This window comes from Hippocampus guttulatus, chromosome 3 (genome assembly GCF_054856545.1).
Source record: "Hippocampus guttulatus isolate MCC_2025c chromosome 3, RoL_Hgut_1.0, whole genome shotgun sequence".
NCBI classification, from domain to species: domain Eukaryota; kingdom Metazoa; phylum Chordata; class Actinopteri; order Syngnathiformes; family Syngnathidae; genus Hippocampus; species Hippocampus guttulatus.
Genome location: NC_141263.1, coordinates 28,093,209 through 28,120,829, shown reverse-complemented (window position 1 = coordinate 28,120,829; position 27,621 = coordinate 28,093,209). Strand labels below are relative to the sequence as shown.

The following is a 27,621-nucleotide window of genomic DNA, read 5'->3' as shown; positions in this document are numbered from 1 at the left end:
AGTGTGAAAGCCGAACCCTCATTTCAGAACCCTAACCCCGGCTTGAAACCATAATTTGCAACCTTTGTCCAAGCTTGAACTCCTCTGTAACGCCAACTCGCTCACAAAACACTCTTGAGACTTAAAAGCCAATCTTGAAACTCCCATCCCTCGTTCAAAACCGGAACCCTGATTTGAAACCATCCATCCATCCATTTTGCGATCCGCTTTATCCTCACGAGGATGGCGGAGCGCGCCCGGAGCCTATCCCGGCCGTCTTCGGGCAGCAGGCCGAGCGCACCCTGAACCGGTTGTGACTTGAAACCCTAATTTGAAATCGTACAGTGACGCAAGCCGCCGCCTTTTCTTCTTCTTGAGCCTCCCGGGTCGCGTTTGAATAATAGAAAGGGCGTCTATATTTGAGATCGTCCTCGGTTGGCGAACAGGATTGAAACGATTCCAGGCGTCAGAAGAAGCCGCCGAGGGGGCCCCAGAACAACGAGTCGCATGTGGAGGCCCACTTTACACTCGCCGTAACCTCCTTCTTTGCCACTCGCCAGCTGTCTTCCTCCGCTTCGCTTCGCTTTCGGGCTGACGGCACCATTCGCAACCCACTGGATAGATTTTTCATTTCAGAGGGAAAAAACGACTTCAGTATCTCTTTTAGTTTGTTTGTTTTTACAAACAGAATCTCAAAATATTTATAGTTGTTGAGTTGATTTTTTTTTTCCAAGCTCATGATCTGCAAATATTTTTTTTTATCTTTTTTTCCTGTCAAATATGCAGTATCGCTCAATATTTGATTTCTCCCAAAAAGTTAATTCGGTCTGTCAAAATTGTTTTTTTTAAACATGCAGTATATCCCTTCTATTTTATTTATTCATTTAAAAAAAATTGTTCCTGTACATAAAAAAAAATCCCCGCAATATATCGTATCTCCGAACGGTGGCGTACAAATTTTTAGATTCATGAAAAACAAAAAATAAACAATTATCTCCAAATATTTCGATTTATTAATCATCTGAAATGTTGGATTTTGGTCTTTTGGGTTGGTCCCCTTTTGAGCCAACTGTTCTCAGAGTGCTTTTTAGAGTGCAAACTGTACTCTCAAGACAATTGGGACAAAAAGTACGCAACGTTATTTTGGATGCAAAAAGGTGGGTCAAATGAATAGCACAAAAGCCTCAGAAAGTGCAGGGAAAGGTGGCCCAAATTAAAAGAAAAAGAAAAGTCTCTCACCCCGGTCGACGAGAATATGAACGTTGGATTCACACGTCGCCTGTCCCGGTATTTGTGTCCTCACCGAGACGTCTGATCGATGATTGGTCTTCCTCGGAGGATGCATGGAAATCAAGGCACTTTATCGACTGGCGCAGCCTGCTGATGATGTGTTATGACGTCTACGCTCTCCTTGGGCACTATTGACTTATCGGCGACCCGTCTTATACGCTGCTAAATATGAACGGCAAGTTATGATGAAATATTGCCAAAGTTTGAAAATTTAATGTTGGCTATCGGCTGAAAGGCTCGGTCGGTCGAGAGGGGTCGCCGGCTCGTTTGCATTGCGGGCGCACCCGCACAACATCCTGAAATATTTATAAGCCGTGCGCGCGCTTGACACACACGCACGCACACACACACCTTTGCAACGTTTGTCATCATGTTTTTCTCACCGTTGCCATTTTGTTATTTGTGTGGCTTTATGCCAACGAGCTCCGGAGGCCCCCGGCGTCCGCTCGCCTCCCCAGACTCTTCTTGGCGGCTGAACAAAGACCGATCCCCGATGTCTGACAGGCGAGCGCGCGAGACAACGAAAGTGACATTTTTCGGCGGCACTCCAAACTCCAAATTGTTCTTTTCATCTCCGCTTCGCGACACCCGGCTGACAATCCTTTCACAGTCGCCGTCGGTCCTTTCATTGGCGCGGACGCTCCTTTCATACTTTTGATCACACGAGAACAACTCGCGGCCGCCGTTTTTCCACATTCATTATTTAATAAGCAGCACATTTAGAAATAGACTACCTGTATTCTTTTTTTTCCTTTTTTTTTTTATGCCATTTGACCGAGGCTCAGCGTCCAATCATTCATGTGTGACCCATGCTTTTTGGGGCTTTTTACAAACTATAAATTTGACACAAAGTGAATAACACTCCCTGAGCTGGTTGTCAGCCAATCGCAGGGCACACAGAGACAAACAATCATCAGTCACAGTCACACCTCGGGACAATCTCGAGTATTCCATTCACCTGTAAAATCGATGTTTCTTCAGTTGATATGACTCCTATCAAGTTCAACCTCTGTCGATTCACAGCACGGCTGCGCTTACCTGCACCCCTCCTTCATTGTTCCTTTGCGTCAAGAGTCAATCTTGATTATGCGTTTTTGTACTTCCGGGTCAGCTTGGCTATTGCAGGCTCTCATGCGCAGCTGATGGAGAGGCGGGACGACACTACTTTGGGGAAGGAGAGAAGAATGAAAGAGGACTTGGAAACTGTGTTTGAGAAATAGAACAGAGTTAATGTCTTTGTATTTCAAATGTCAAAGTCAAATTCCATGAAACTCCATGTTTGTTGTTTTCAGTTACTTGACACTTTGAAGTGTCGGTTGTAGCCCAACACGCGCGCACACACACACACACACACACACACGCGCGCGCGGGTGGACCATAACTGACACTGAAAGGTCTTGACTGCCTTCTACTGGTGAACGTGAGAAGTGTAAAAAAGAGCACAAAACGCGTTTATTTGTTCCTTTCATACGACCAAACACAACTTCTCATGATCATATATCCTCTTTATCTACCATTTAGACTTTTGGGGTATTTTGACTTTTTCTGATTTTCATTTTCTGCAAATAAACGCTCTAGATGACCAAAACTGTATTACTCTTATCTATCTCCGGAGAAATAATAAATGAAGATGATGAACGCACACAGTTGAATTACAGCCTTTATTAATAATGGAATCATCACAGTGCGCTTTTTTTTGTTACATCAGCGAGTGACTAAAGTTAACCCAAAGAGAAAAAACAAACCAAGGAAATAAAAACCCCGTTTTGCAAAAGTAATTTAAAAAAAGAAGGGTAAAGGGAAAAAACAGAAGGAAAGGCGCTAAATTATAAATCAGATCTGTAGCGGAGGCGACTGAACGTGACTTTTCCTTTGAAAGCCAGATTCTTGTTTTCAAAGAGAGAAAAAAACTTTTGAAAATGCACATTTTAGTGTATACTTTCACTCTTTGTTTCGTTGTTTGTCTACTCTGTGCTTAAGGGTGCCTTGCTGTATTTTGTGTCCAAGCTTTGGGGTTTTTTTCCAATTCAATGAATGCTGCACGAAAGGCTCAAGAGCACCTGTAATATTTCCACAGCGAAGGAAAAAAAACAGAAAATAATACGAAAACAAATATTAATAATTACGAGTCATTCTTTACAGTGTTTTTATTTTTTTCAACTTCCCTCACAACGCTGTTGTTGTTATTTTTTTTAAACACGTGTGCCCGCACACGCGCTTCATGTATGTTGTTACTCTTTGAATAAGAAGAATATTAATAATAATCCGTTTATTTCTGTTTCTACATACACTGGAGTTCAATGAAAGTTCCTTTTGGAACATCCGTAGACATGAATTACAACACAGTCAGCATGTTTAAAAATATATTATTCATATTTCCTACCGGGGCGAGAGGAGCCTCTTCAACAGAATTGCATTTTATATATTATATTTCTATCTATAAAATGTTCTTTTTGTTTGAAACTACGTCACTTTGTGGGGATGAATGGCGGTTTGATTTCAACCTGCACAACCGTTGGGGGATTTGCGGTAATATTCAATGTACTGTACAGTACTTGCCATGTTGGGGAATCTGCAACCATTTGTCAAATTTAGGGCCACCAAACAAGTGTTTTTTTTGGGGGGGGGGGGGGATTTTCCGAAGTCTTATTTTAACTTGCGAATTCTTGAAGCGTAGTGATGGCAACCCAGAGGCAGTGTGATGCAGAAATTCTTCCAACGAACATTTTCAAACCGAAAGCTGAACTTCTTCGAACAGCACACACGTGAAACAGCTCCCCCTGTTGGAGGAATCACGGACTACCTCTCTTTAAATTAAATCAGACGTGTGTGTTAAATCAATAAATACACTCAAAACGCGAAGAAGAGTTCACTCGCCTCCGATCCCGCACATCCTACATCATATTACACACAGCTCTTTTTTTGAACATTAAAACCACAAATCATGAACGAACGAAAGAAAGAAAAGAGCACACACTCGTCTCGCCTCTTTTCACTCTGCGGCGGCGTCGGCGGCCGATCGTCATCGTCCACATTTCCTTTTCATCAATCATGTCCACATCTCGTCTTCAACACGTCACCGAATTCATCTGTCCTGAGCTGTTGCATTTTGCCGACAAATGCGTCTCTCGAAAAGTTACATTCGTTTCCGATCACGGGCGAATAAATGCTCATTTACATGGTTTGTTTTTCTTTCTTTCTTTACAGTGTAGGAGTCGACAACCGCAAATGTGCTTTTTTTGTTTGATCAAACACAATGAAGTCATAAAAACAAACAAAAAACATCCCAACAAAAAGAAAAAAACAACATTGTGAGCGTGAGATGTGTTTAAATCGACGCAATAGTGGATTTACGAGTCTTGTTTTAACCTGCCCAGCTCTTGAGGAATTTACGGTAGCCCTTCGATAACCTGTGCAATTTAGGAGCAACTTCCGCTTCGTCTAATTTTGACCTGGCGGTATTCAATCTAGTTTTATTGACGTGTTAGCGACTTTTTTTTGGGGGGGGGGGGGGTTCACAATGTTTTCCTAACTTTCCTTGAACTTTTTGGGGGATTGAGGTGCGCATAGCCCCCCCACAAAAATGTGTGTGTGTTATGGTTTTACGGAATTCACAGTTGTCTTAATTGTGTTAGTCTTAAGGTCTTACTTGAACTTTTTCATGATGTCATGATACCTGTGCACCCTTTGAGGCAGCGGCTGCTCTCTCTCCCTGATTTTCAGTGTCTTTCATTTTCATTTTGTCATATTCAACATTTTTTTTTTTTGTATGGTTTCCTTGTTGGCCTCCAACATCTTGGAGCATTTAGAGTAGTGTTGATTTTATCTGTGAATTTTTTTGAGGGATTTATGTCGTGCTATTTGAACCAGTGACAAATTAAAGGCTCCGTGGTAGCATGTGCATTTTGGAAGGAACTTTCACTTTTGTTTGATCACCAATGTAACTTTTGGGAGATTTACGGGAGTCTTATTCATCATCCACACAAACTTTGATGGACTTGCAGTCTTATGTTAACCTCCGCGCCATTTTTTTAGGCCGCGCCTAACAACAAACGATGATGCGCTGTGGAGAACACTGTCGTGCATGCACATGAATCCAACCTTTAGCTGAGCTCAACAACATCCCGTCGATGTTTTTAAATCTCCGCTTGACTTCGCCCGTCATCCTCATCACATCCTCTCGCTTGTTTCTTTTTCGTCTGCAAGACGCTCATTACGCATTACGCACGCATGCGCGTACGCCGCCAGTTCACCGCCGTACTTTCCCGACGTCCTCCCCCATGCCCAGCAAAAAATAAAACACACTTATTGCTGTGTTTCCAACGCTTCTCTCTGGTTCTAGAAAATACATATGTTTATGTTAACACACACACACACACACACATATATATATATATGTGTCTGAATGTATCAGTAACGATTGCTGGCTTTTCACCACTTGCCATCTGGAGGCGGTGCACAACAACGACGTCACGGTAGAAACGAGAAAGAAATAACAGGAGACACCCGAGAGAAGACGCTTCATTGGCTCCTCGCCGGCTGTCCTGCAGTGGCGCACGCACGCACGCACACGCGCAGGCACAGGCACACCCGCAAAGCGACACCAGTACAGTTCACCGCCAACGAGCCGGCCGACCACCCAGAAGGACGGCGAGCGCCGTTAGCTCCCTGCGCTGGTAGCCGAGATTCACTTGAGTCAAAGCAAATTCTCTGACAAGCAGACCACCGCGGGGACCACCCTCGCACCCCCATCGTTCATTTCCCCGCCGGGAAACCATTTGAGCATTTGTTTTGGATTTCAGTTGAAGGTCTATGGACTCGTGCGCTCTTCGTCCTCACGAGTAAGACGATTCGGCATCCGCGAGAGCAAACGTGGCCGACGGGCGACCTTTTTTCCACGGCAAGTGCGACTTCTGGCACAGTTGTGTGCAATTCAACTTGAGGACTGAACGACTGCGCCGCACGATTAGACCTACAATGCCCAACTCGAAGGCTTGTCTCGAACACTAGTTGACACGTTATCAAGTCCGTGGAATAAATGCTGAAACAAGTCCGTGTACGAGTACACTCGTTGTCCTCACTGGGAAGACAATTCAGCGCACGATCCGAGTGACCGAGTCTCGTTTTTTCCACTACTAATGTGACTATTGGCCTACGAGTTTGTCATCTAACCTGGCAAGCAAACTACTGCGCTACACAAGTAACACCAACACTCAGCTCAACTAGTATCTCTGTGTACTGAAATGATCGTCATCTTCGCTTTTATGACAACTACATACGGATTGTGAGGTAAAAATGCACTCGGCGAAATCTGCGTGCTGCTAGTATGATCCGCCGTTTCGCCTCACTCGTGGATGTCCCTACTCGTATGGCGAAGTTGTCCTCGGGCCATGCTAGCACATCGACGCGCTTCTGGTAATTAAAAGAAAAAAATAGCGCAAAGCATGTGGGGCGGTCACCTCCTAGTTGGGCTTTGGAGTTGTAATTACTAGTGCAGCACAGGTAGTTTACGAGGAAGCTTTAACAGCGTCCAAGTAGGCAAATCGTGGAAGAAAATGTTATTCCACGAGTACAATCAAAATGTCTTTTTATTAGTGAAGAGAAAGAGCGTGCTCGTCCGTGGACCGAAAGCTGGATATCAAGGAGAGGAAATAAATGCTCAAACGGATTTCCGTAAGCGTCGAGAGGAGAAACATGCGTCCGCCAACACACACCGGTTGCGGCGCTACCGCGTTAATATTTCATAGCGTCAATTCTAACGGCCTATCGTTTTACGTTTGCGTATGTTTTGGGACATCTTGTTTTACGTGGTGACGTTTCCCGACGGGTCGGACGGGATCCTCCCCCCAGCGTGCCTGCGGATCACAAGATGCGCGGTGCCGAGCGGTCATTGGAGACGGTCTTGCGGAGTCGGACGCCCCTCCTGATGGTGGTCAGCATGTCGCCGGCCGATCCTTCCGCCTCCTCCGGCGCGTCGCCGAGACCCGCGGCGGGCGCCGCCGCGGGGTCATCCGGCAGTGTCGGGAAAGGGAACTGCCCCTCCCCCAGGGCGTGGGCGCCCGCCACCAGCTCGCCGATTTTCTCCACCAGGCTGTGGCGGTTGGCGGCGAGTATCTTTTCCTCTTCGGTCCCGGAGCCGCCACCGAGCCCCGCGGCTCCGTGTTGCTGGGCGTAGACCTCAAGAGCCGCCCCCGAGCCCCAGGCCGTGTTGGGGAGGCTAAGGCGTTTGGGCGACGCCTTCACATAATCGAGCGCGCCCTGGGCGTCATCCGCCATGTAGACGCACTCCTCGCTGCCCACGCGGACCGGAACCCCCGCGGCCCCGGGTGATTGGGAGTCTCCGGGAATGGTGGGCGTCTTGACGGGCACGATGGGGGGTCGGATGGGAATGGGGCCAGCGCTGGAGAGGGTGCGTCTCACGCCCGGTTTGGTGGACGGCGTTCTACGGATGGTGGCCGTGCCCGGGGTCCCGGATCCGCCGGCCGTCCCGGCTCCGGCGGGCAGGATGTGACCTCCCGGTCCCAGGACCCCGCTGGGCAAACCGGCCGTGCTGGCGGGCCGCTTGGTCTGGATCATGCGGCGGTAATTCTGGGCGATATTGGAGTGGCGAGGGATGGTGGACGACTTGTCGAAGTCCGTCTGGCCGTCCGGCCCTTCGGCGTCGCCGTTCACCGAGTAGCAGTCGTAATCGGAGCCTGACACGTGCGACACAAGGAAAAGATTACCCAGGCATCGATTTCATCGACGCCCATCGCATGTTTTAATCTCCAAAGCGTTTAAGGGAAATATTTGTGCACCTTTTCGGGAGGTTTTATGAGTGTCGTGTTTTTTAGCCCACACAATTTCGGGGGTATCTTTGCATCTTATTTTTAAAATTTTAAGTGACATATCGTAGTTCAATTTTGACTTCTGTACATTCGAGGAATTAACATAATTGTATTTAAATCGACACAACTTTGGTGAGAATCTACTGTAAGTGTATTTATTTATTTAGTCGACTAGAATCATAGGAGATGCGGCACAGCGGTCGACAGGTTAGCACGTCCGCCTCACGGTGCAAAGGTGCAGGGTTCGATCCCGTGCTTAAGTGGGTTTTCTCCGGGTACTTCGGTTTCCTCTCACGTTGCAAAAACACACATGGCGGGTTGACTGGGCGCTTCAAATTTTATCCTTAGTGTGATCGTGAGGGTGGATGGGCGTTTGCCTATGTGTGCCCTGCGATTGGCAGGCAACCGGTTCAGGGTGTCCCCCGCCTACTCCCCGAAGATGGGCGGGAGAGGCTCCGGCAAGACCCTCCTGAGGATAAGCGGATTAGAAAATGGATGGAAGGAGTCACAGAGGGGGCTGATCTCTGATGATACGTTAGGGTCGTTGCCAGTAAATCACAGGACACCCGTTGAAAGACGTATGGCCATATTTCATTTCTTGTTCAGTGGTGTGCCGGGAGATTCTTCTGAGCTTAAAATTTGCAGCTCAACTCAGTCTAAGTTGTGAAAGCAGATCATTTTGAACATGAGGCCCACCCTGGGATGGGATGGTGTCCTCTGAGCAAGAAGGCGTGGTGGTCTCGGTGCTGTATCCGCTGGAGTACTGCAGAGAGTCCCTGCTGCTCTTCTGCTGCTCGCTGCTCAGACCTCGAGTCAGAACCATGGCCAGGTCGCTGGCAGCCGGCGACACCTCGTCTCCGTACTGGGAAATATTGTGTTAAAAAAAGAAAAACGTTGTTCAATTTATCAATTCGAATACCATGAACCCATTCCACCCTCTCGAAATGCAGCAACATCTGTTTTCTTTACATCTGTTGAATTTAAAAAAAGCAGTGTCGTATTGCTTCAAAAAATCATCCGAAAAGAGAATGTCAAGAAATATATTTAGATTCGCAGATTTGCACATTTTTGGGTGATTTCTTTTTGGGGGGGGGGGGGGGGGGGGTGAACATAGCCTCATCAAAGCAATAAAAGTAATTGTTTGGCACCGTTAGTGGCATCTCGGTGTCAAGGAACTACTTTGATGTGAGTTGAGGAGCAGCATTCGGACAGAATGCGGCAGAAAGCCGACGAGTTTCGTTTACCTTGGCGGCGGACGACATTCTGGGCCTTTGAGCCTCATCGGGGTGGGACGGGCCGGCGTAGCCTTGCGCACCGGGCGAGCCCTCGCTTTCCCGCAGCCTATCGAGCGGCGGCTCCTTCCTCCTCTGAGCGACGGCGGCGGTGCCGGCAGAGGCCATGCCGGCGGCCACGGGCTGCTCGTAGGAACCTGCTTTGGACCATTCCTGAAGAGTTTGGAGTGTGGTTATTCCCAGACAGGAAGTTGCAAGGGGACATGAATGGTCAATCTTGTCCTCTACGCAGCAGTTTGACGCTCTCGGGGGCGCGTGCCGGTAAGCGAGACCGGTCGCATGGTTGGCTCGACTGGTCGGCTCGCTCGCATCCTGCTTAGCTTTACAAAGTCCGGGCGGGGGGGTCGGGGGGGGGGGCAGATGCCGAGGGTACTTTCACACAACACAGCAATCTAGCTGCGGTGTGGAGGAATTTAAGGCTTAGCATGTTCGCGGTTGGAGCGAGTAACAAACAAGTGGGCGGGGGTGTCCACTGTCACGAGATGCACCAAAACGTCCCAAGGGCCCATCTATGAAATTGAATCGGAAGTCGGCCATTTTGGTTTGAAGCAAGACGCGTCTTTCCGAACGGGATGCAAATGAAAGATTCCGAAATTGAACAGGAAGTTGGACCTAATTCCAGGTCTCAAGTGATTCTGATTGGGGATAGCCAAACATACTGTATGTGTGAATGCACCCTTTGGAAGCAAAATAAAATGGAGAAATGAAAGAGTCCAAAAAAAAAAAAAAAGAAAGAAAGCAATCATGACACTTGAAGCCAAAGCGGGTGAAGAAACCATGGCCGGGATGAGCAGGCAACGGGGACGCCGATGGCGGACAAACCTTCCAGGCGGGAACCTTGCCGGATGTGGGAGAAGAGGAGCAGGAGCCGGAGGGCCGGCTAAGGGGTGGGGGCGCGGTGACAGGAAGTGTGACAGAGTGAGGCCTGGGCGAGCCAGAGTGAGAGAGAGCGGGGCGGAAGGTAGCGAAGCACGAGCCAAACTGCGGGACGAGAGACAAGGTCACATGATCATCGGCAAAGGAGTAAGAGCAGGACAGCGGGGGGGAGAAATGGCGCCGGGAGGGGCAAGCAAACGACGGCTTACTGCCGCTCATGCACCACAATGAGACAAAGTAGCGTCTACTTTGTGTTGGCAGGAGATGAGCTGAAGCGGCCCCGCGCCTTATCCTTCATTGGCCCACGTCGACAATTTATTTTAGGTGACGGAACAATCACAAGCACGTGATATAAAAACGGTGTGAGGGCATCTTTTCGTGTGTGGTTTGTGAGGCAGTGCTGAGCGAACACTTTTGGACTTACAGTGGTTGGCGAGTTGCATTCGCTGACCGACTGGCACGTTTCGGAGGCCTCCGATGATGCCGAGCTGGACGACTTCTGCCGCACAAAACACACGCAGACAACAAAAGGTAAAAATAGACCGGGGGTCGGCAACGCGCGGTTCCAGAGCCGCATGCGGCTCTTTAGCGACATCTAGTGGCTCCCTGGAGCTTGATTAAAAAATGTTCAAAAATGGAAAAAGATATTGATAGGAGGCTAATATAGCTCAAATAGATATTGATACATGTTGCAGCTCCGAAGAGGAGAGCTGTGGTGTTGGTTTTTTAATAACATACACTTTATTTATGCTTTTAACAGTCTCAACAAACAGACACGTGTGCGTCCGACTCCGTGCCTTCTCTCTTCTCGTTCAACTCGAGAGGTGTTCAAAGACAGCCTCCGAAAAAGGGAAATTCATGATGACTTCACTGACACTAAGAAAAGTTAAAATTATGCACCAAAACAAAAAATCAAGCGAGGAAATCACAAAATAAATTCTATGGGGGCGTTTGTGAACACACAACAAAGGAATGAATAACAAAAACAATTCTGAGACAGTCCAGTCTCCAACATACATACAGCATGTGTTTCCTTCATTGTAAGTTTTGTAGAAGGCTTTTATTTTTTTGTGGCTCCAGACATTTTTCTTGGGGGGGGGGGGGGTTTGTCCTATATGGCTCTTTCAACATTTTGGGTTGCCGACCCCTGAAATAGACGGTCAAGCCTGCGCGATTGGTTGTGAAGGGAAAGCGAATGACCCCGGCCACCAACAGCAAAAATGCACGTCTAAATGACCCTAAGTGACCGGAAATATACCACCAGAGGGGAGGAGCGACAAACGTGTGGAGTTGGAGTGCAGTGCGAAGAAAGGAAATTCATTCCCACCTGACTGGTGATGTCGGAGGGCATGGGCGAGGGCGGCTTGGAGTAGACGTTGGCGTCCTGAGAGACGAAGCCCGAGTCGTGGGACGAGACGCTGCTGAGGCGGTAGGCGGCGATGCCCCCCGCAGCCCCCCCGGGCTGGCACGGCAGGCTGCTGCGGTAGCGATACAAGGACGAGGAAGAGGACGTGGGTGAGTGGGGCAGCGAGCCCCCGCCGCCGCAGCCGCCCAGGCCACCGCCGCCGGACGAGCGGGAGGCGCTACTGTGGGCACTGTTGACGCTGCTGTGAGGTGGTGTGGGGGAGGGGGGGGGGGGGGTAAGAGTGTGTGTGGGTGTGTGGGTGTGTGTGTGAGATGGCCATATTGATGATTGGCAAATGCGTGGAGGTGGCGTGGCAGTCGGCCGTCAAGAAGCACAAGCCAGAAAGAGGGCAACGAGCACAACAATCACACACAGTACACGCAGAGAGACACACAAGCAAGGGAGCGACCACGGTGGTGTGAGCGTGTGTGTGTGTTTGTGCAGGTGAGTGGGGGGGGGGGGGGGGTGGAGAGAGGAGAAAATGGGGTAGGGGGTGCGTCAGCATCAAGGTAACACAAACACAAAAGGGTACACGGTCACACAAAACAGGAACACGCGTTGGCCTGCGCTGATAAAACGAGACCCTCACAAGGACAAAGTAACACACACCGAGACACAGCACAACAACACAGACACTGACACAGTCATCCCGCTTTTCCACCGCGGGGCCGGTGCTGTGCTTAGTTGGTGCTTAACAAGTTCCTACCAAGATCGCGTTTGGTTTTCCAGCAGCAAAGAGCCAAGTTAGAGCCACATCATGACATCATCGTATAGCGTCCAAACGTCACTGTTTACGTCGGCGTTTACCCAAGAGCGCCTGCGCTACTCATAACAAAAATAATCATAATCATAAAAACCATGTGCTTTTAGCATCTACTAGGCAATTTAGCGTAGCATCGATTATACTTGTATGGAGTACATAACAGTCGGGGACATGCAATCAGCAAACGCTTTGATTCTTCTGAGTCATTGGAGATGATCGCGAGGCCGGCCGCCAGTCGGCGATCACGTGCTCGCGCATCCACGATCGCTCTTCTGGCGGGACAACGATTGTGCCGGAGTTCACCGCTCAACACTTCTGTGCGTCCAGGTAGTCGTTCCTCTCCATCCGCCATCGTCATGATACCACCCCCCCCCCCCCCCCCGCCCGAGTTGGAGCCAGTTTAAGCACCAGTTTCAAGCGCCAGAGCTGGAGCCAATTTCGGTGGTGGAAAAACAAAGAACTGGTGCTAGCACGAGCACAAAGGGCCATTGAGCGCATTGGCACAAACTAATTCACACTAATGCATTTGGACACACTACAACACACAGGGAACGTTACGCACCGCAACACACGTTCGCGTCTCGTGACTGAGACTTTACCATTCGGATGAAGACATAATTACAACGCACTCGGATAAACACTAAAATGCTCTGATGCTTGTCGACGCTCACACACACACATACACACACACACACACACACACACACACACACACACACAAATACACACATGAGTACTCATGGTCAAGGGCAGGGTCACACATAGCACCTCTTTCAACAGATTGAGATGTCAGAATTCATCACCTCGGTTGTTTTTGTTTTAACCATGTCAGGATTGATCACCTCTACGGATTTTGTCTGAGGTTGGTTTGAAAATGTTAAACCTTTGTGCGCACGTGTGTGCGTGTGTGTGTGTGCACGCGCGCGCATATGCCTACCTGCACATGCTGCTTTTGCGTGAGCTGGAGCTGCTGGGCGAAGAGGGCGGAGTCTGATAGGACCAGCTGTAGTCGGACCCCTTGAGGTCCTTGATCACCTGAAGACACACGCGGGTACACACACACATACACACACTTCAGTGCTCTGTGTGCGTGCATCTCTTGAGTTTGCACATGTTGTGTGTGTGTGTGTGTGTGTGTGTGTGTGTGTGTGTGTGTGTCACCTGTTCACTGGCAGGGGGCAGCTTGTGTGGGTCTGTGGTCAGCACTGTTATGTCATCAATGATGGCCTGCAGGTGTGTGATCTCCCCCAACATGGCAATCTCGCCATTCTGACAACAGGCACGGACACCGTCACAGTACCTCACACACACACACACACACACACACACACACACACACACACACACACACACACACACACACACACACACACACACACACACACACACACACACACACATCCATCTATACGCGTCTAGAAAAACGGCGTCACTGACCACGACGGGCTGCAGGAATGCGCTGAAGGTGCAGAATCTTCCTCTTTCCTCCACCAGGGCCCGCCGCACCGCCTGCTTCTCCATCTCCTCCATCAGCAGACACATGTCGGTCACATCCTGCATGGCGCTGTCCAACTGAGGCTGCAGGTCGCCGCGCCCTGACGAAGGCAAAAAAAGGACAGATGGGCCACCATTCAGACGAGAGCAGAAAGGGCCGATCGCATGCGAGCACGCGGAGCGTGGCGCAAACGTGGACGGTCGCTAACGTGAACGGTCGCTGCTAACAGCGGAATCTCCAAAGTCAAAGTGGGTGCCAGTGGATTCGTCCCCTCGATTTATGTGAAGCTCGCTCTCTTGATGATCAACCGAGTGTAAGAACTTTGGAGGTTCCGGCCGGCAGCGCATCAGGATGAAGCGGCGAGCGCATGCAGACGCCGCGGAGGCCGCGACGAGTCCCAACGGGCCTCAAGCCGAAGCTGCTCTACCAGCTGAGTCAGTGAAATGGAGACAAGTTGAAGATGTGACAAGATGGGCGAGGTGCATGCAAAATGGGAAGCTGGAAAAAAATACATGAAGTGAGCTTTGGCATGCATCGTGAAAGTCGATGTGTCAAATGTGTCGTCTTCCGTTACGCGAGCCTTTCTGTCCGTGAGTATGTGCCCGTGTTGTTCACGGATGTGGGAAAGGGTACGAGGCCCACGCACTTACCCTGGATCTCTATTAGAGGCCAGCCAGAGGCGTGTGCGCGTGTGTTTGGGGTGTGTTGGGGTTGTAGGGGAGCGGCAAAGTGGGAGAAAAAAAAAGGGAAAGTCAAAAGTGTTAGTCAGCCATGGAAACAAGAAAGCAGACATAGAAAAAAAAAACATCAATAGACAGGTCACAATTCTGATATTTGTTTGGGCTGGGGGCTTGTTCTCTGCCTGGCAACTGACAGAAGCAAAACAGTGAGTGCGGAGGAGGAGAAAAAAAAGCAACTCTGATGGCCACCAGATGTCGCCATCTAACTACGTCTTCTTCTAGTCGACACTTGACATGAGAGCGTCTTTGATGACTCACGCAAAAGGGGGGGGGCATTGTTTCGTTCGAAAAAATAGAAGGGACTCAAATGGGTACATTAAGAATATATTAAAATGAAATAATGAGTTTGTTTTGTCTACATGCGTCGTATTGGTTCTTCTTATTTAAGATTAAGATATCCTTTATTTGTCCCGCAATGGGGAAATTACAGTCAGAATTCAGAAAGGAAAACACTGGGTAGGGAGAGGGAAATTTGTTTGAAGAAAAATAATATTTAAATCATTTCATAGCTTAGGGCGGCCCGGTAGTCCAGTGGTTAGCACGTCGGCTTCACAGCGCGGAGGTACCGGGTTCGATTCCAGCTGCGGCCTCCCTGTGTGGAGTTTGCATGTTCTCCCCGGGCCTGCGTGGGTTTTCTCCGGGTGCTCCGGTTTCCTCCCACATTCCAAAAACATGCATGGCAGGCTGATTGGACGCTCTAAATTGTCCCTAGGTGTGAGTGTGGGCCTACTGTCCGGAGACGGCTGGGATAGGCTCCAGCACCCCCCCGCGACCCTAGTGAGGATCGAGCGGTTCGGAAAATGGATGGATGGATTTCATAGCTTATTTTAAACCTTATTTTCACCATGATTATATTCAATAATGACTCAACTACTTCTACTCCTACTGATAATCATAATGAGGAGAAGAAGAAATAGTTTACCCGAACGCATTTGTCCCTTTCAAAAAATTATTCCTATTGGAGCGATTGAATTTTGAACAGAAAAACTCATTCAGGAAAGAAACAAAGCCAAACCGAATTCCCGAGCGCAACGTTTCCCTTGACATCCACGTGATTCGCAATCTCTAATGACCCATCCTGCGATCTCAATCTCACCTTTGCGAGCTTTCTTCTGGAGCTTCATGGTGTCCGACGACTTCTTCTTGATCTCGTGTCGCGACCGCTTGTACTCTGGCGATCACGCCGGATCGCGCGTGAATTGCAAAACAGGAGTTGAGAACATGCGGGGAGACCATCCCACAACAATAAATACAACATTTACTTGGCGGCTCGCTGCCTCTACAGGCGCTGGAGGAATCCCATCCCTTACTTTGCGCGCCGAGGGCATTTACTCAGCCGCCGCAGCTTCACGCATTCAGATAAGTGCGTGCCTTGACTTTGCGCACGGGTACCTTTGGCGTGGTCCTTGTCCAGTTGGTTGGCCGTCTTCTTCCAGTCTTCAATCTTGTCCTGCAGAGGCATGATGAGGCTCTCCATCAGCGCGCTGGGGGGGGGGGGACGATAAAAGCGTCAGAGAAGGAGAAGTACTCCACATTAGTAGTACTTAGTAGAAATACTCGGTAGCAGATGGGGTAGAAGTAAGCAGTGGTGATCGTTGTAGTATTCAGAAGTGGGAGTAGTGACTGTTGTCTTCAGAAGTAGTTGTAGCGGAAGTAGTAACTCGAATACCAAGTTGTTGTAGAAGCAAGAGTATTCGGTCGTCGTTGTTGTCGGATTCACTGCTAGCACTCACGAGTCTTAGGAGCTTACTTGGTGAACTGCCGCAGTTTGGCCTCGATGCTGCGATGCCTCATGCACATCCTGGTCAGAGCCGAGCCGATGTCTCTGGTTGCCCCTGGAGACGGAAAGACCATTGCATCACATTGCTAGTACTCACCGGGTGATACTCAGACTCACGAGTACTGCGGTAGCCCAAAGCCGTTGCGGCGTTTGTCGCAAAGTTACCGTGCACTCATATTTTTATTCAGAGACACGGAAAAAGTTTTTGCCGTATTAGTCGAAGGAGTCGTTGCAGAAGGAGAAATACTCATCAGTAGTCGAAATAGAAAGTAGTCGAAGTGCAGTAGTACACTGAAAATAATATTTTATGATGTCATGTGGTTGCCTGAAATAAAATCATCTGAGACTTTTTTCACATCAACTTCAAAAAATGATTTGGATCCAGTGGAGTTCATTTTGCGCAGCCGCTTGATGAAATAAAATCCAATAAATTCAACACGCCATTTTTTTTTTTCAGTGCAGTCACATAGCTGGAGTAGTACTCAAAAACAGAGATTGGACTCGTAGGGGGGGTAGCAGCAAAAAAAGTACGAGATAAAGTACGCGGAAAAAAACCCGGCGCTGTGTTGAGTTTGCTCCATTTTATCTTGTCAAGTGGTCAAAAAAACATTTTTTGATCTGGATCCTGGATTTTGTTTCCTGCAACCATTTGACAAAATAAAAAGGAGAAGATTCCACCCAAACTTGTTTCAATGGATTAGCACAAGAAGTAGTGAAGTAGCAGAAGGAAAATGCAACCGTGACTGTGATTTGTCATAGTCCTCAGTGGTAGCACAAGGATTTGTGTGTGTGCGTGTGTGTGCGCGCGCGCAAGCTCGCGTGCATAATAGCGGCTAACTTGCTAACATAAACATGGGTGTCTATTTCTGGAGGCGGCGTGGAAAAAGTTGACTGGTGCACTTTGAGTGATGGTCGGCGAGCGCGCGCGTTTCCCAAACAAGGTGCTGCGAGTCCCGTCAAAGGCCCCAACAGGCCCGAGTTCTCGCTCGCGCTGCCGCTTGCTCATGTACACAGTGGAAAAGGTTGGCAATCAAGTGGGATTCCCTCCCTGCGAGCGTCGCCGCCGTCCAAAGCTGACGAGCGAGCGAGATGCGAGCCGCATTAGCCGCAGCGGCCTTTTTAAAACTTGACATTTCAAATGCTCGGCTTGCCGGGTGCCGGCACAATGTTGGCCCAGCATTCAACGACGGCAGCCAGCGCGGTAGGTACGAGGCGCGAGCTGAAAACCCAAAACGGATATTGAACAGTATCGCAACTTGATGCATAGTTCTTAAACATGAAATGCAAATGTATTTGGACTTCAAAGTTACATTCTGTACTTGTTGAAAAGTTCATTCCCCCAAAAAATGGACCGTTCAGCTCTGCTGGTTTGCAAAACCCAATTTCATAGACGAGATGGGCAAGACCCTCTTCAGACCCTCTCGTTGACGCAGTGTATCGTTATAACGTTATCTCTCTCTCTCTCTCACACACACACACACACACACACACACACAAACACACAAACACACACAGAGTGTTGTTGTGATCCACAGAAAAGTGCTCCATTCATAATGAACAAATTCCTCCCTTGCACCTCCTGATCTACCCGGCAACCATTCAATAAAGTAGAGCCACCAAACACACACACACACACATAACAATCCGGCAAGTATTTGGAAATAGAACTAAAATCTTGATGTGATGATGATGTCAGTGTGGATGAGGAAAAAAAAAAAAAAGAGAAGAGAGGAGTGGCAAAGAGAAGGACAACGCCAAATGGAAAAATGGTAGACGAAAAAGATGAAGTAGCAGAAGCGGAAACCAGGCAGGAGGAAACGAGAGGGCTTGTCTCACACATTTTAATGAGCTAAAAAAAAAAAAAAAAAGCTGGGGGAAAAAAAACAAGCACAGTGCTGCAGCGACTGTGCGTGCGCGTGTGTTGAATACGTTTGATCTCTGGCTCCGGTTGATGATGGTTCTCTTCCTGTTTGGCTGCCATTAACATGCCTTTCAAAGTCAGCGGGAGATCAACAACAAGATGAGGAGATGCACACGCGCACGCGCGCACGCCGCACATCTGGAATGCAGCAATGTGTGTGCTCGTGTTCTATGTTATCATGTTCTAATGACCTTTGATGATCAGAGACTGCGTGTAATTGAGTTGTAATGAATAATCCGAGCCGTTTGAAGCACTGTTGGGGGGGGGGGGGGGGGGACCCAAGGCATACCACATCATGCATTAATAATAATGTTTGTAGATGACGTGACTGCGCACAAAAGTCACAACAAGACTTGCTCTGGCACCTGCGGCATCCGCGTGCTGAGGGAAGACAAACGTTGAAGGGATTTAATGTGACAAAACTAGTGATTTGCCGCGATCTTGTGGCGTCGACGGGCAATTCTGAACCTATTTAGGGGCGTCGATTGTTTCTGGATTTAGGGAATAAAAGTAATCATCAGGAAAAATCGTGTTTTCTCGAACCAACCAACCTATTCACATTGACGTTTGATTTGACTGATCTTAAAGTAAATAAAAAGCTCTCCCTTCTTACTTCAAATTTTCATTTTGTCAATTTTTAGTTGGTTTCTTGCTGTAATTTGATGGATGACTTTCTTTCATTTTAATCTGTTTTGTTCCAGTTTATTTAACTTCTATGTTGTTTTTTTGCTTTGTGTTTGTTAATTGGGATCATCGTTCGGTGTATTGATAGGTGAGAAGCTCTTACCAAGGGTTTACTGTGTTCTATTTCTGGTTCAAACAAGGAAATCGGAAGCATCAGGGTTAACGTCAGAGCAAGTAAGGCCTCCGTTACCGTGGTTACAGCCGTCTGCAGCGCTTCCATCTCTCACGGTGACACAGCAGCAACCGGGAGACAAAAAAAAAAAAAAAAAAAAAAGGAAGGCTGCTAACCAGGAGCTAGCTATGCTAACCGAAGGCTAGCCATGTTAATGAGGCCAGCGAGACCCGGATGAGGTGGAATTATTCATGAGGCACACATTCCCACTCGAAAGCGCACGAAAGCCTCTGCAGACGGACACATCTATCACAGACAGGGGGGGGGGGGGGGGGGGGGGGTCACTCATTACCTCCACCAAGCACGAAAGAGCGACAGCCAGAGGTATTGTTGTGAGACGGCAAGATGACGCATGAAGCACATACCCAATTTCTATGAAACCAATTAAAATTTGACACAATCCCCCCCCCCGAGTTGACAGATTGGGAAAGACCTAATTTGAGTCAGTTAATTTGAGGTGTGACTCGATGTGGTTTGTGGCAAAATGATATTTTACCTTGTCATGTTAACGGACTCAAGCAGATTGCCTAAAATTCAAGATCCTGCAACACTAAACAACCAAATTAAACAAATTGGCTCCCCAACAAGTTTTTAATCCTTCGCAGAGAGAAAATATTCCATTTTTATTTTTCAGTTTACTCTGTTTGATCTTTGGCTTTGGCCTTGACCTGGAAATGTCACATTTCGTCTTTGTACCATTTGAGACATGAAATAATTGTCATTTTCTGATCATGATTGACACTTTTTTTTTTTTCTTAAACCAAACAATACAACATCATTTTAATGGGCTGTTGCGGTAGAAAAGCCACACTGCGCTGTTGAAGTGTCCTCTCTCACACGCACTCGTAAACACTGACTTCAGTTTGAGGGGTCATGGGGCGGTCACTTCCTGTCACATTACATTTCTCCACCCAAGCTGCTGTTGCCTTGGCAACAACAGCCCCCCCCCAAAAAAAGAAATTTACCAAGCATTTCCTTGAGGGAGGCGAATGCGCTCAGTTAGCACCAAAGGCCAACCAATCCTATTAATCGAAAACAACACACTGAGCGTCACTTTTATGCAGAGTGCGCACGAGTGAAAATACGTTAGCATTAGCCTCTCGAAGGACAATTTGTGATCATTCTGCCATAATTGTGATCATGTTGGTCATGATAATGAGGCATTTTTTCCAGTCATTTCATCTCTTTTGCCAAAGTAGCCAATTGTGCAATATGTAAATGTAACCAGGTATGAGTATGAAGTGCTGCGTCCAACGGGGAAATTAAAAAAAAAAAAATTATGTATTTATTTTGGTTGATTTGAAAACATCGTCCGAATCTCGACGCCTTAGCTCCGCCCCTTTGGTTGTCATAACTCATCACTGATCTTGGGGTATTTTGACAGACGTGTGATTCACACACTTGGGGGCGGCCGTTTTAAACACGTGGCCAAAATGGGCATCATACGTCTCCACACGAACCGACACACAAACGCACATGCAGTACCTCGAATCGGCTCACGTACAACAATGAGAGCGATGTATTCCCCATCAAGAATGAAGTGCGTCACCGTGACAACAGAAATCATGATGACATCATCGCCATCATCATCATCTTCCAGCCAGGCGAGCGGGCAGGCGGGCAGCAAGCGCTGAGTCACACACTGCAGTGTTCTAAATATAGCATCACGGGTAACGTTCGGCGACGCTCCACGCGACACCCAAACGCGGCGGCGAGCTCACTCAACAAGTCGGACGCGAGTGGACAAGGACCCGATCGGGTTTTGAGTTTGACTGACATACAGTATGACAGAAGGCACATGAGGCCACGTTGTGACGAGCTCGCAGGTTTTTGTGTCAGGGCAAGAATCCTGTTGACTTTGACCATTGTCATGTTTGGTTTTCAGGCGTTCGACAAGGTGTCTTTTCTTTTTGTCGCGTTAGTTCTCTGTTGGCGCCCGCTGCACTGTTGACGTGCACTCAGGCAGTACAAGTTCATCAACACGCAAACACGCACGGCCATCGTCAGTCACGCGGCCTCGGAGCAGAGTGACAAGCCGAGCTTCCGCTTCCCATGCTCACTGAAGCCTCTACACTGGGTGAGCGCGTATGTGTGTGTGTATGCATGTGTGCGTGCGTGCGTGCGTGCGTAACACAGCACGTCTTGTTTGGTTGACCCGCTGGACAATGCTGGATTGTGACATGAGGAAATGTCCTTCCAGAGATGACCATATTAGGGGGTTTATAGGGAGGGGCGCGGTGGGTGGTTGAGGGCTTTGATTTGTTATTTATTATTTTAGAAACGTCAAGTAAAAGCATCCTTTTGAACGTTACCCTTCCACAGAAAGAAAAAAACAAAAACCAGGTCGGTAGGTGGCGAGTGTCACGACCTCACTTCATATTCCCAACCGAACGCTGACCTGTTTGTAAATTGGATAATAATCCTAAAACGATAAATGATCCGTTCAATGAAGCTCACTAAAAAGTCATTCATAAAAATGTATGAATAGATATTTTAAAAAGCCATTCATTGATAAATGGAGAAACAAACAAATCAAATCAATAAATATCTGAAAATAAAATCTACAATACACATTTTACTCTAATAATCCACAAATATTTGTGGAAGATATCGGAAAATGACAAAAAAAATCGAAAGTAATAAAAATATCAATTATAATGGAAAAGTAGTTGAAATGTAAATGTGATGACAGATTCTAGATAAAAATAATAATAATAATAATAAGAAGAACTCATTTTATTCCAAATGCAAGACACATCGCCGCACCCATTTCAACTCCTGTTGCTGAGCAAAACAGCAGCACTTGCAGAAGCGCAGACTCCCAGATACAGTACATTGAAAACAAACACCATTATCCAAAACTATCAAAAACACACAAATAAAATGGCAATTTTGAAATAAATTGCATGTGTCAGAAAAATATGTGAAGCGAAAAACAGATATATTTCTCAAAACAACAAATAAGAATACAATCATGAAGAGTGAATCTCCTTTGCTAACCAAAATGGCAGCCGCATCTACAGTCTCTCATTGGACAAGCTGCAAGTGTGTGTGTGTGTGTGTGTGTTCAAACACGTGTGTCATTGGTGTCTAAACAGCTGACTTGAACAACACCAGATCTCTCAAGTCTTCCCTGCCCTGCTCTCAGCAACAAGGCTATTTTTTTCCCTCCCTTCACTTGTTGCCTGGCAACCGCGCCGGCACACGTGACCTAGCCTGCACGTGATTGGTCGAGAGGCAGACACACACACACACACACACGTGTGTGTGTGTGTGTGTGTGTGTGTTGCATATAGTCACTTCTAACACCAAGCATCATCAAGCATGACACTGTGTTTTTTTTGTTTGTTTGTTTTTTAGTTACTTAACTGCAGATGGGAGAGACACACAAGAGGCAGGCTTCAAGTTGCCTTTTGTGGAAGAAAAGCCAAACAGAAGTAATCGGACCCCAAATCGCATTTTAAGCTTCATTATGTAACAATGCGGCAACAGCAAATTGAAAGCCGGAAGATGCGACATTGAACCCGGCAAGAGACAGATTGTAAAACACTCCAAGGACGTCTCCGCAATAGCAATCTGGGACTGCTCCAATGTGATCTGCTCGGGAAAGGCGGGACAATAACGCTAATTGAGCAACGCGGCACCTTGTGCACGCCTATCAGAAAGATAAAAATGTCGTCAGCGGCATGCGCCTTGTTTCGAGAGTCCTGTTATGTCGACGATTGGCACGGATGGCGTCACGGCGTCGAGTGACAGTTGTCGTTTTTGCAAAGTCAAATGAATGATTTTTTTGAACAGCAGCGTCCGTGCATACGGCCGCCGGCACTGACACGTTTGGTCCGTTTGTTGCTGCCGGTCTGGGAATCGGAAAATATAGCAGCAGCGTTAAGGTATCAATTCCCCGAACCGCAACAATTTTAAAATGACCCTAAGCAATAAACTATTAAAGCTACACTACCCCCAACTCTTTAGCAGAATTGATTGAAAAACCACGTCAAGATGAAAATATTTAAACTTCAGCGGTTCCAAGTTGTCTTCACAGATGAAAAAGACTATATCGGCTGCACATGAGTGCCGTTTTGTGCAAAAGGAACAGTTGTTGATGGTTTCCGATGACCGCAATGGCGATGCTAATTCCTGTTAGCCCTTAGCTACCGACCCAACTAAACTGCACGCTCAAGGAGGTCACAATGCACAAAGAGAAACTTGTCAAACATGGTAAATGCTGCAAAAAAAAAAGCAACCCCGGAAAAATTGCCGACGTGTTTTCGTGGTCCTACCTCGAGTGTTGGTCGCCATGTCCGCCACCTTTTGAAAAGCATCCAGGAAGGCCACCGCCGCCAAAACTGTCGTTCTACAAAAACATGTGAACATTTATTACACAGTAGGAGGGCTGCACTTCATCAAATTGTAATTGTGGTCACGATTTTGGCAGCCACAATTAAATTAACGATTAGCTATTTTGACGCTCTAGTCAGTCAACCAGCGAGGTGCAATGCATATTTTAGTCGTCATTAAACTAGGCAAGACATTCAACAAGATAGTAGCCTAGTTATTTAGATTGCCTTTGCTGAGTTGGAGATTTTTGCCTGAATATTACATTAACTATTGATGACACAGAAAAAAATATTTCTACTTGTCAAGGTTGCTGATGACATTGACTGACTTTTTGGGCAACATGAGGAAGAACCTTTGAAAGTGTTAAAGGACCTGACCCTACAAATTTTCTTTCAAGATTTTAGAAACCACGTGTGGCGTGTCGTGTCGCGCAGTCAAAAATGCAGCCTTTGAATTTGGACGCGGTCACGGTGTGCTGACTGATCGCAACAGAAAGCTCACCTGAGCTGTGAATGAAGCTTTGTGGCCTTTGCGCTGAAGTCCTCCCACACTGGATAGGAGCACTGGTGTAACACACACACACACACACAAAGTGAGAAACAGTGACATGTGAAATATCATGCATGACATAGTTGCATGTAAAAAAAATTATATTGGATGAAAACGTGCTTCTTTTTCTGTTATTGTCTTCAAGACTCATTGTGGACACCCATGTAGCTCCGTCAAATCCCGTAACCCATAATGGACTCTTTGACTACTTTCCTCATAAAAATATACACATACACACGCACGCACTCACACACACACACAACGGCATCAAAGCACTGCTAATGAAATTCCGCCCCCCACCCTCTGCTGCTGTCTTCCCCCGAGCTGCATCCCCGATTACATTACACTTGACCCACGCTGACCTCTGAACTCCGATAAAACGCCTGTGAATTGACTGTGTATGCGTGCGCATGTGTATCAGTTGGTGCCATCAATGTGGTGACGACCCCCCCCCCCCCGAGCCCATCCCCAATCCCAAAATAAGACAAGAGTACAACCGGGCAATGTGAACGAGTGTGATGCATGTGCGCATGTGCAAAAGTGTGGGGGGCAGGGCTTCAAATAGTCATATCACAAACACTAAAACACTTTGATCTGGCGCGTTTGATGTGGCATCATTTGGGTTGGAATCCGAGTTGTCCCTTGGTAGCAAAACACATGCAAGCCGCGCAGACTCGCCTTCCAAGCCCCTCGTCTGCTTATTTGAAGTACACCGCAGAGACAAAGTCGTGTGGACGGGAGATAACGTGCAGCAACGCCCTCATCTTGACACACACACACAAAACGCCCTGCGCCATTAGCATTTTTGCAAATACAATTCAATCAAACTATATTGTGGTGGTGTTAAAAAAAAAATAGGAGACAGACACGCGGAAAACAGCAACGCCGATTCACCGGCATGCAGCCTCATCTAGGGCAGCATGGTGGACCTCGTGGTGAGCACATCTGACTCGCCGTCAAAAGGATTTAGGTTTGAAACTCCCCATATTCCAAAACTGTAGATTAAAAAAATGCATGAATGCTTCAATAAAGACTAATTATGGGTTTTCCTAAAACAAGGGTTCAACATCCACCCTTAGCCCATAAAAGGTTTTACACCCACACTTAAACCATGAGGAGTTTCCTCCCTGGAGCCTTGTCCCTAGCTTTTCACCGCATCCTTTTTTGTCCAAAACCGATTGCGAAAGTATTTCAATATTGACAATGTCTGTTCCAGTACGGGCGAGAACCTCCATTTTGCTCATCGAGAAAATTTGTCGCATTCATGCTTTGACTGGTGAAAGAGTGACAAAAATGAAGTCCACTGATCTCTTATCAGCGACCCGCCAGACTTCTCGTTCTGTCTGGCCCATCTTAGTCTTGTCCTCTGAACAGGTTGTAACTGGAAAGTGAATTCCTTGTGTTTCTTGCATACATGGTCAATAAATCCGATTCTGATTTTACAGAAACTCCACGAGCACAAATTAGAATGTGGGATTTTCCAGCCTATGCCATTTTACATCATAAAAATCAGTAGATTTTTCATAAAAATAAAAAAAAAAGTCATCCCAGACGGAATTTGTATGGACAAAAAGACAGGTAAGATTCCACGTCCCGAAGCGAGTTGCGGTAGCGCCCGAGGTCCTCAACGCAAGTCAGAGTGCCAGAGAAGCAGTTTGGAACATCGAAGAGCTTTTTCTTTGGCTTGCAACATAAAAGCTCAGTGAGTGCATGTAAGAGGAGATCATCTTCATCACCCTCATCTTCAGCTCGTTAAAATGTTTGGCTCGTTAAGGACGGAGGATGCTGGGAGCCAGCCAAGATGGCCTCCTCTTCTTCCCATCCAGGGCCCCCCGACCCCCACCCCCACGATTGCCTTTGTGAAGCCTGTCAAAGCTTTTCTCGTCACACTCGGGCTCAATATTCCCTTGTTTGTCTCCACCAGCAAGAAATTTCTCAAACAATACACGGCAAGCCTCCACACTTAGCTTAGTGCAATAGCATACATTCAGGAGCGTCTACAAATTCTGCAGAAAAATTGTAAGAACAACTTTGATTGCAAATGCCGGTGCATTACATTACAGTAGGTGAGCCAGGGTGTTCATTTTTACACTTAGAGTCAGATACATTGCAAAGACCACTAGCTTAATGCTAACACATCACGGGAAAAGCCAGAGCCAGGCTAACGCATAGCATCGTGTCGTGGTGTTACAACTCTTTCAGATAGTAGCCTAGTGGTGACGCATGGAGACAATATAACAATCCTCACAGGCATATTCTTTATCCTCAGCAAGGAACAACTATTATTATGGCTGAGCGTGGATGTTTGAATGGACTAACAATTGGCCCGTGGGTGGCCAATGCGTGAACATCAGATGGAGCAGCGCAACGTCCACTGAATTGAAACCCGAAATGTCTCCAAAACCGTTTCATTTCCTTCCATTATTTTCATTTCCATCATAACAGTGTTGTTGGTACGAATGAGTGCACTACTGCACAGTGATATTTGTTCTTTTTATTTTTGTAGATCATTTTTAATTGGCATCAGATGACTACATCCTGACGCTGTGACAGTTTAAAGTCGTTTGTTGGCGTCACATGAAAGCAAAATGTTTCTCCTCCCTGTGTGGCGACTACGCAGCTCAAGTGGACATATTTGATGAGAAAAAGCGACCGTCTATTTGATTAAATATGAAGGCTGTAGTCTATTTAAACATGTGAATTGCTGCAATTGGACCACGAAAAAAAGGCAAAGGAAAAAACGGGGCTAATCCCTCCATTCCCCTCCATGGCTCTTTGCTGGATTTCCTCTGTTTGGCTTGCCGGCCGCCGGCCAGACAAAAGAGACAAAAGGAGACGCTAAGCTCCTCGTCCGCAGCGATACGCCGGCGGCCCGACGAGCGGCAAACAGGACGATGGGCAAGGAGAGCAAAGATCCTCGGCGAGATCACCTTGCAAGTCTCACAAGCAAAACGGAAGAACAGCAAGTCCCACCGAATGGACAACATGACCCAGAAAGACCATTTGGGGTCAACACCCACATTTTTCCCAATTGCAGATTTCTATACCCACACCTAAACAGATGAAAGGTTTCAAGTGCAATGCCAATACCCACGCTATTGCAGGGAAAAGCTTTCAATACCCACATTTTCCCTGATCAAATATTTCAATTTAAGACCCACATCTCAATAGATGAGGAGTTGCAACACCCACATTTTCCAGATGAATGGACACGTCTGATGAGAGCTTTCAACACACACATTTTCTCGAATTAAGATTTCAAGATTTCACACCGCTACCTCTGCAGGTGACACACACATTCCCAACAGAAAAAACTATCACCCACGCTTTTCCTGAAGGCAGTTTTGTCAACACTAAAACTATTCTGAATTAAATATTTAAATTTCCACACATTTTACGATAAAAGGTTTCATCACTTTTCACGATCAACGATTTAAACACCCATACTTTTCCTGATGAACGGTTTTACTACTCACATTATGGATTTCATAACCTTTCATAACATTTTTC

At 47.2% G+C, this 27,621-nt stretch overlaps 1 protein-coding gene across 9 annotated transcripts in view; it reads right to left on the bottom strand.

The window, feature by feature from the left end:
- Positions 1-2,916: 2,916 nt before the first annotated feature.
- Positions 2,917-27,621, bottom strand: part of mtss2b (MTSS I-BAR domain containing 2b) — a 32,687-nt gene continuing 7,982 nt past the window's right edge. Inside the window, exons 2-15 of one of the 9 annotated variants that reach the window (XM_086107939.1) lie at positions 24,064-24,125; positions 23,505-23,578; positions 16,418-16,502; positions 16,060-16,151; positions 15,764-15,838; positions 13,870-14,027; positions 13,594-13,701; positions 13,370-13,467; positions 11,592-11,868; positions 10,689-10,763; positions 10,211-10,369; positions 9,341-9,541; positions 8,793-8,958; positions 2,917-7,964 (exon numbers count right to left, since the gene is read on the bottom strand). In XM_086107939.1, the coding sequence (XP_085964065.1) occupies positions 7,132-7,964; positions 8,793-8,958; positions 9,341-9,541; positions 10,211-10,369; positions 10,689-10,763; positions 11,592-11,868; positions 13,370-13,467; positions 13,594-13,701; positions 13,870-14,027; positions 15,764-15,838; positions 16,060-16,151; positions 16,418-16,502; positions 23,505-23,578; positions 24,064-24,125 (2,463 nt within the window). In that variant the 3' untranslated portion in view covers positions 2,917-7,131. Of the gene's footprint in view, positions 7,965-8,792; positions 8,959-9,340; positions 9,542-10,210; positions 10,370-10,688; positions 10,764-11,591; positions 11,872-13,369; positions 13,468-13,593; positions 14,028-14,577; positions 15,663-15,763; positions 15,839-16,059; positions 16,152-16,417; positions 16,503-23,504; positions 23,579-24,063; positions 24,126-27,621 lie in introns of those variants that run through there. The other 8 variants (XM_086107941.1, XM_086107938.1, XM_086107935.1 and 5 more) reach the window with 8 other exon arrangements.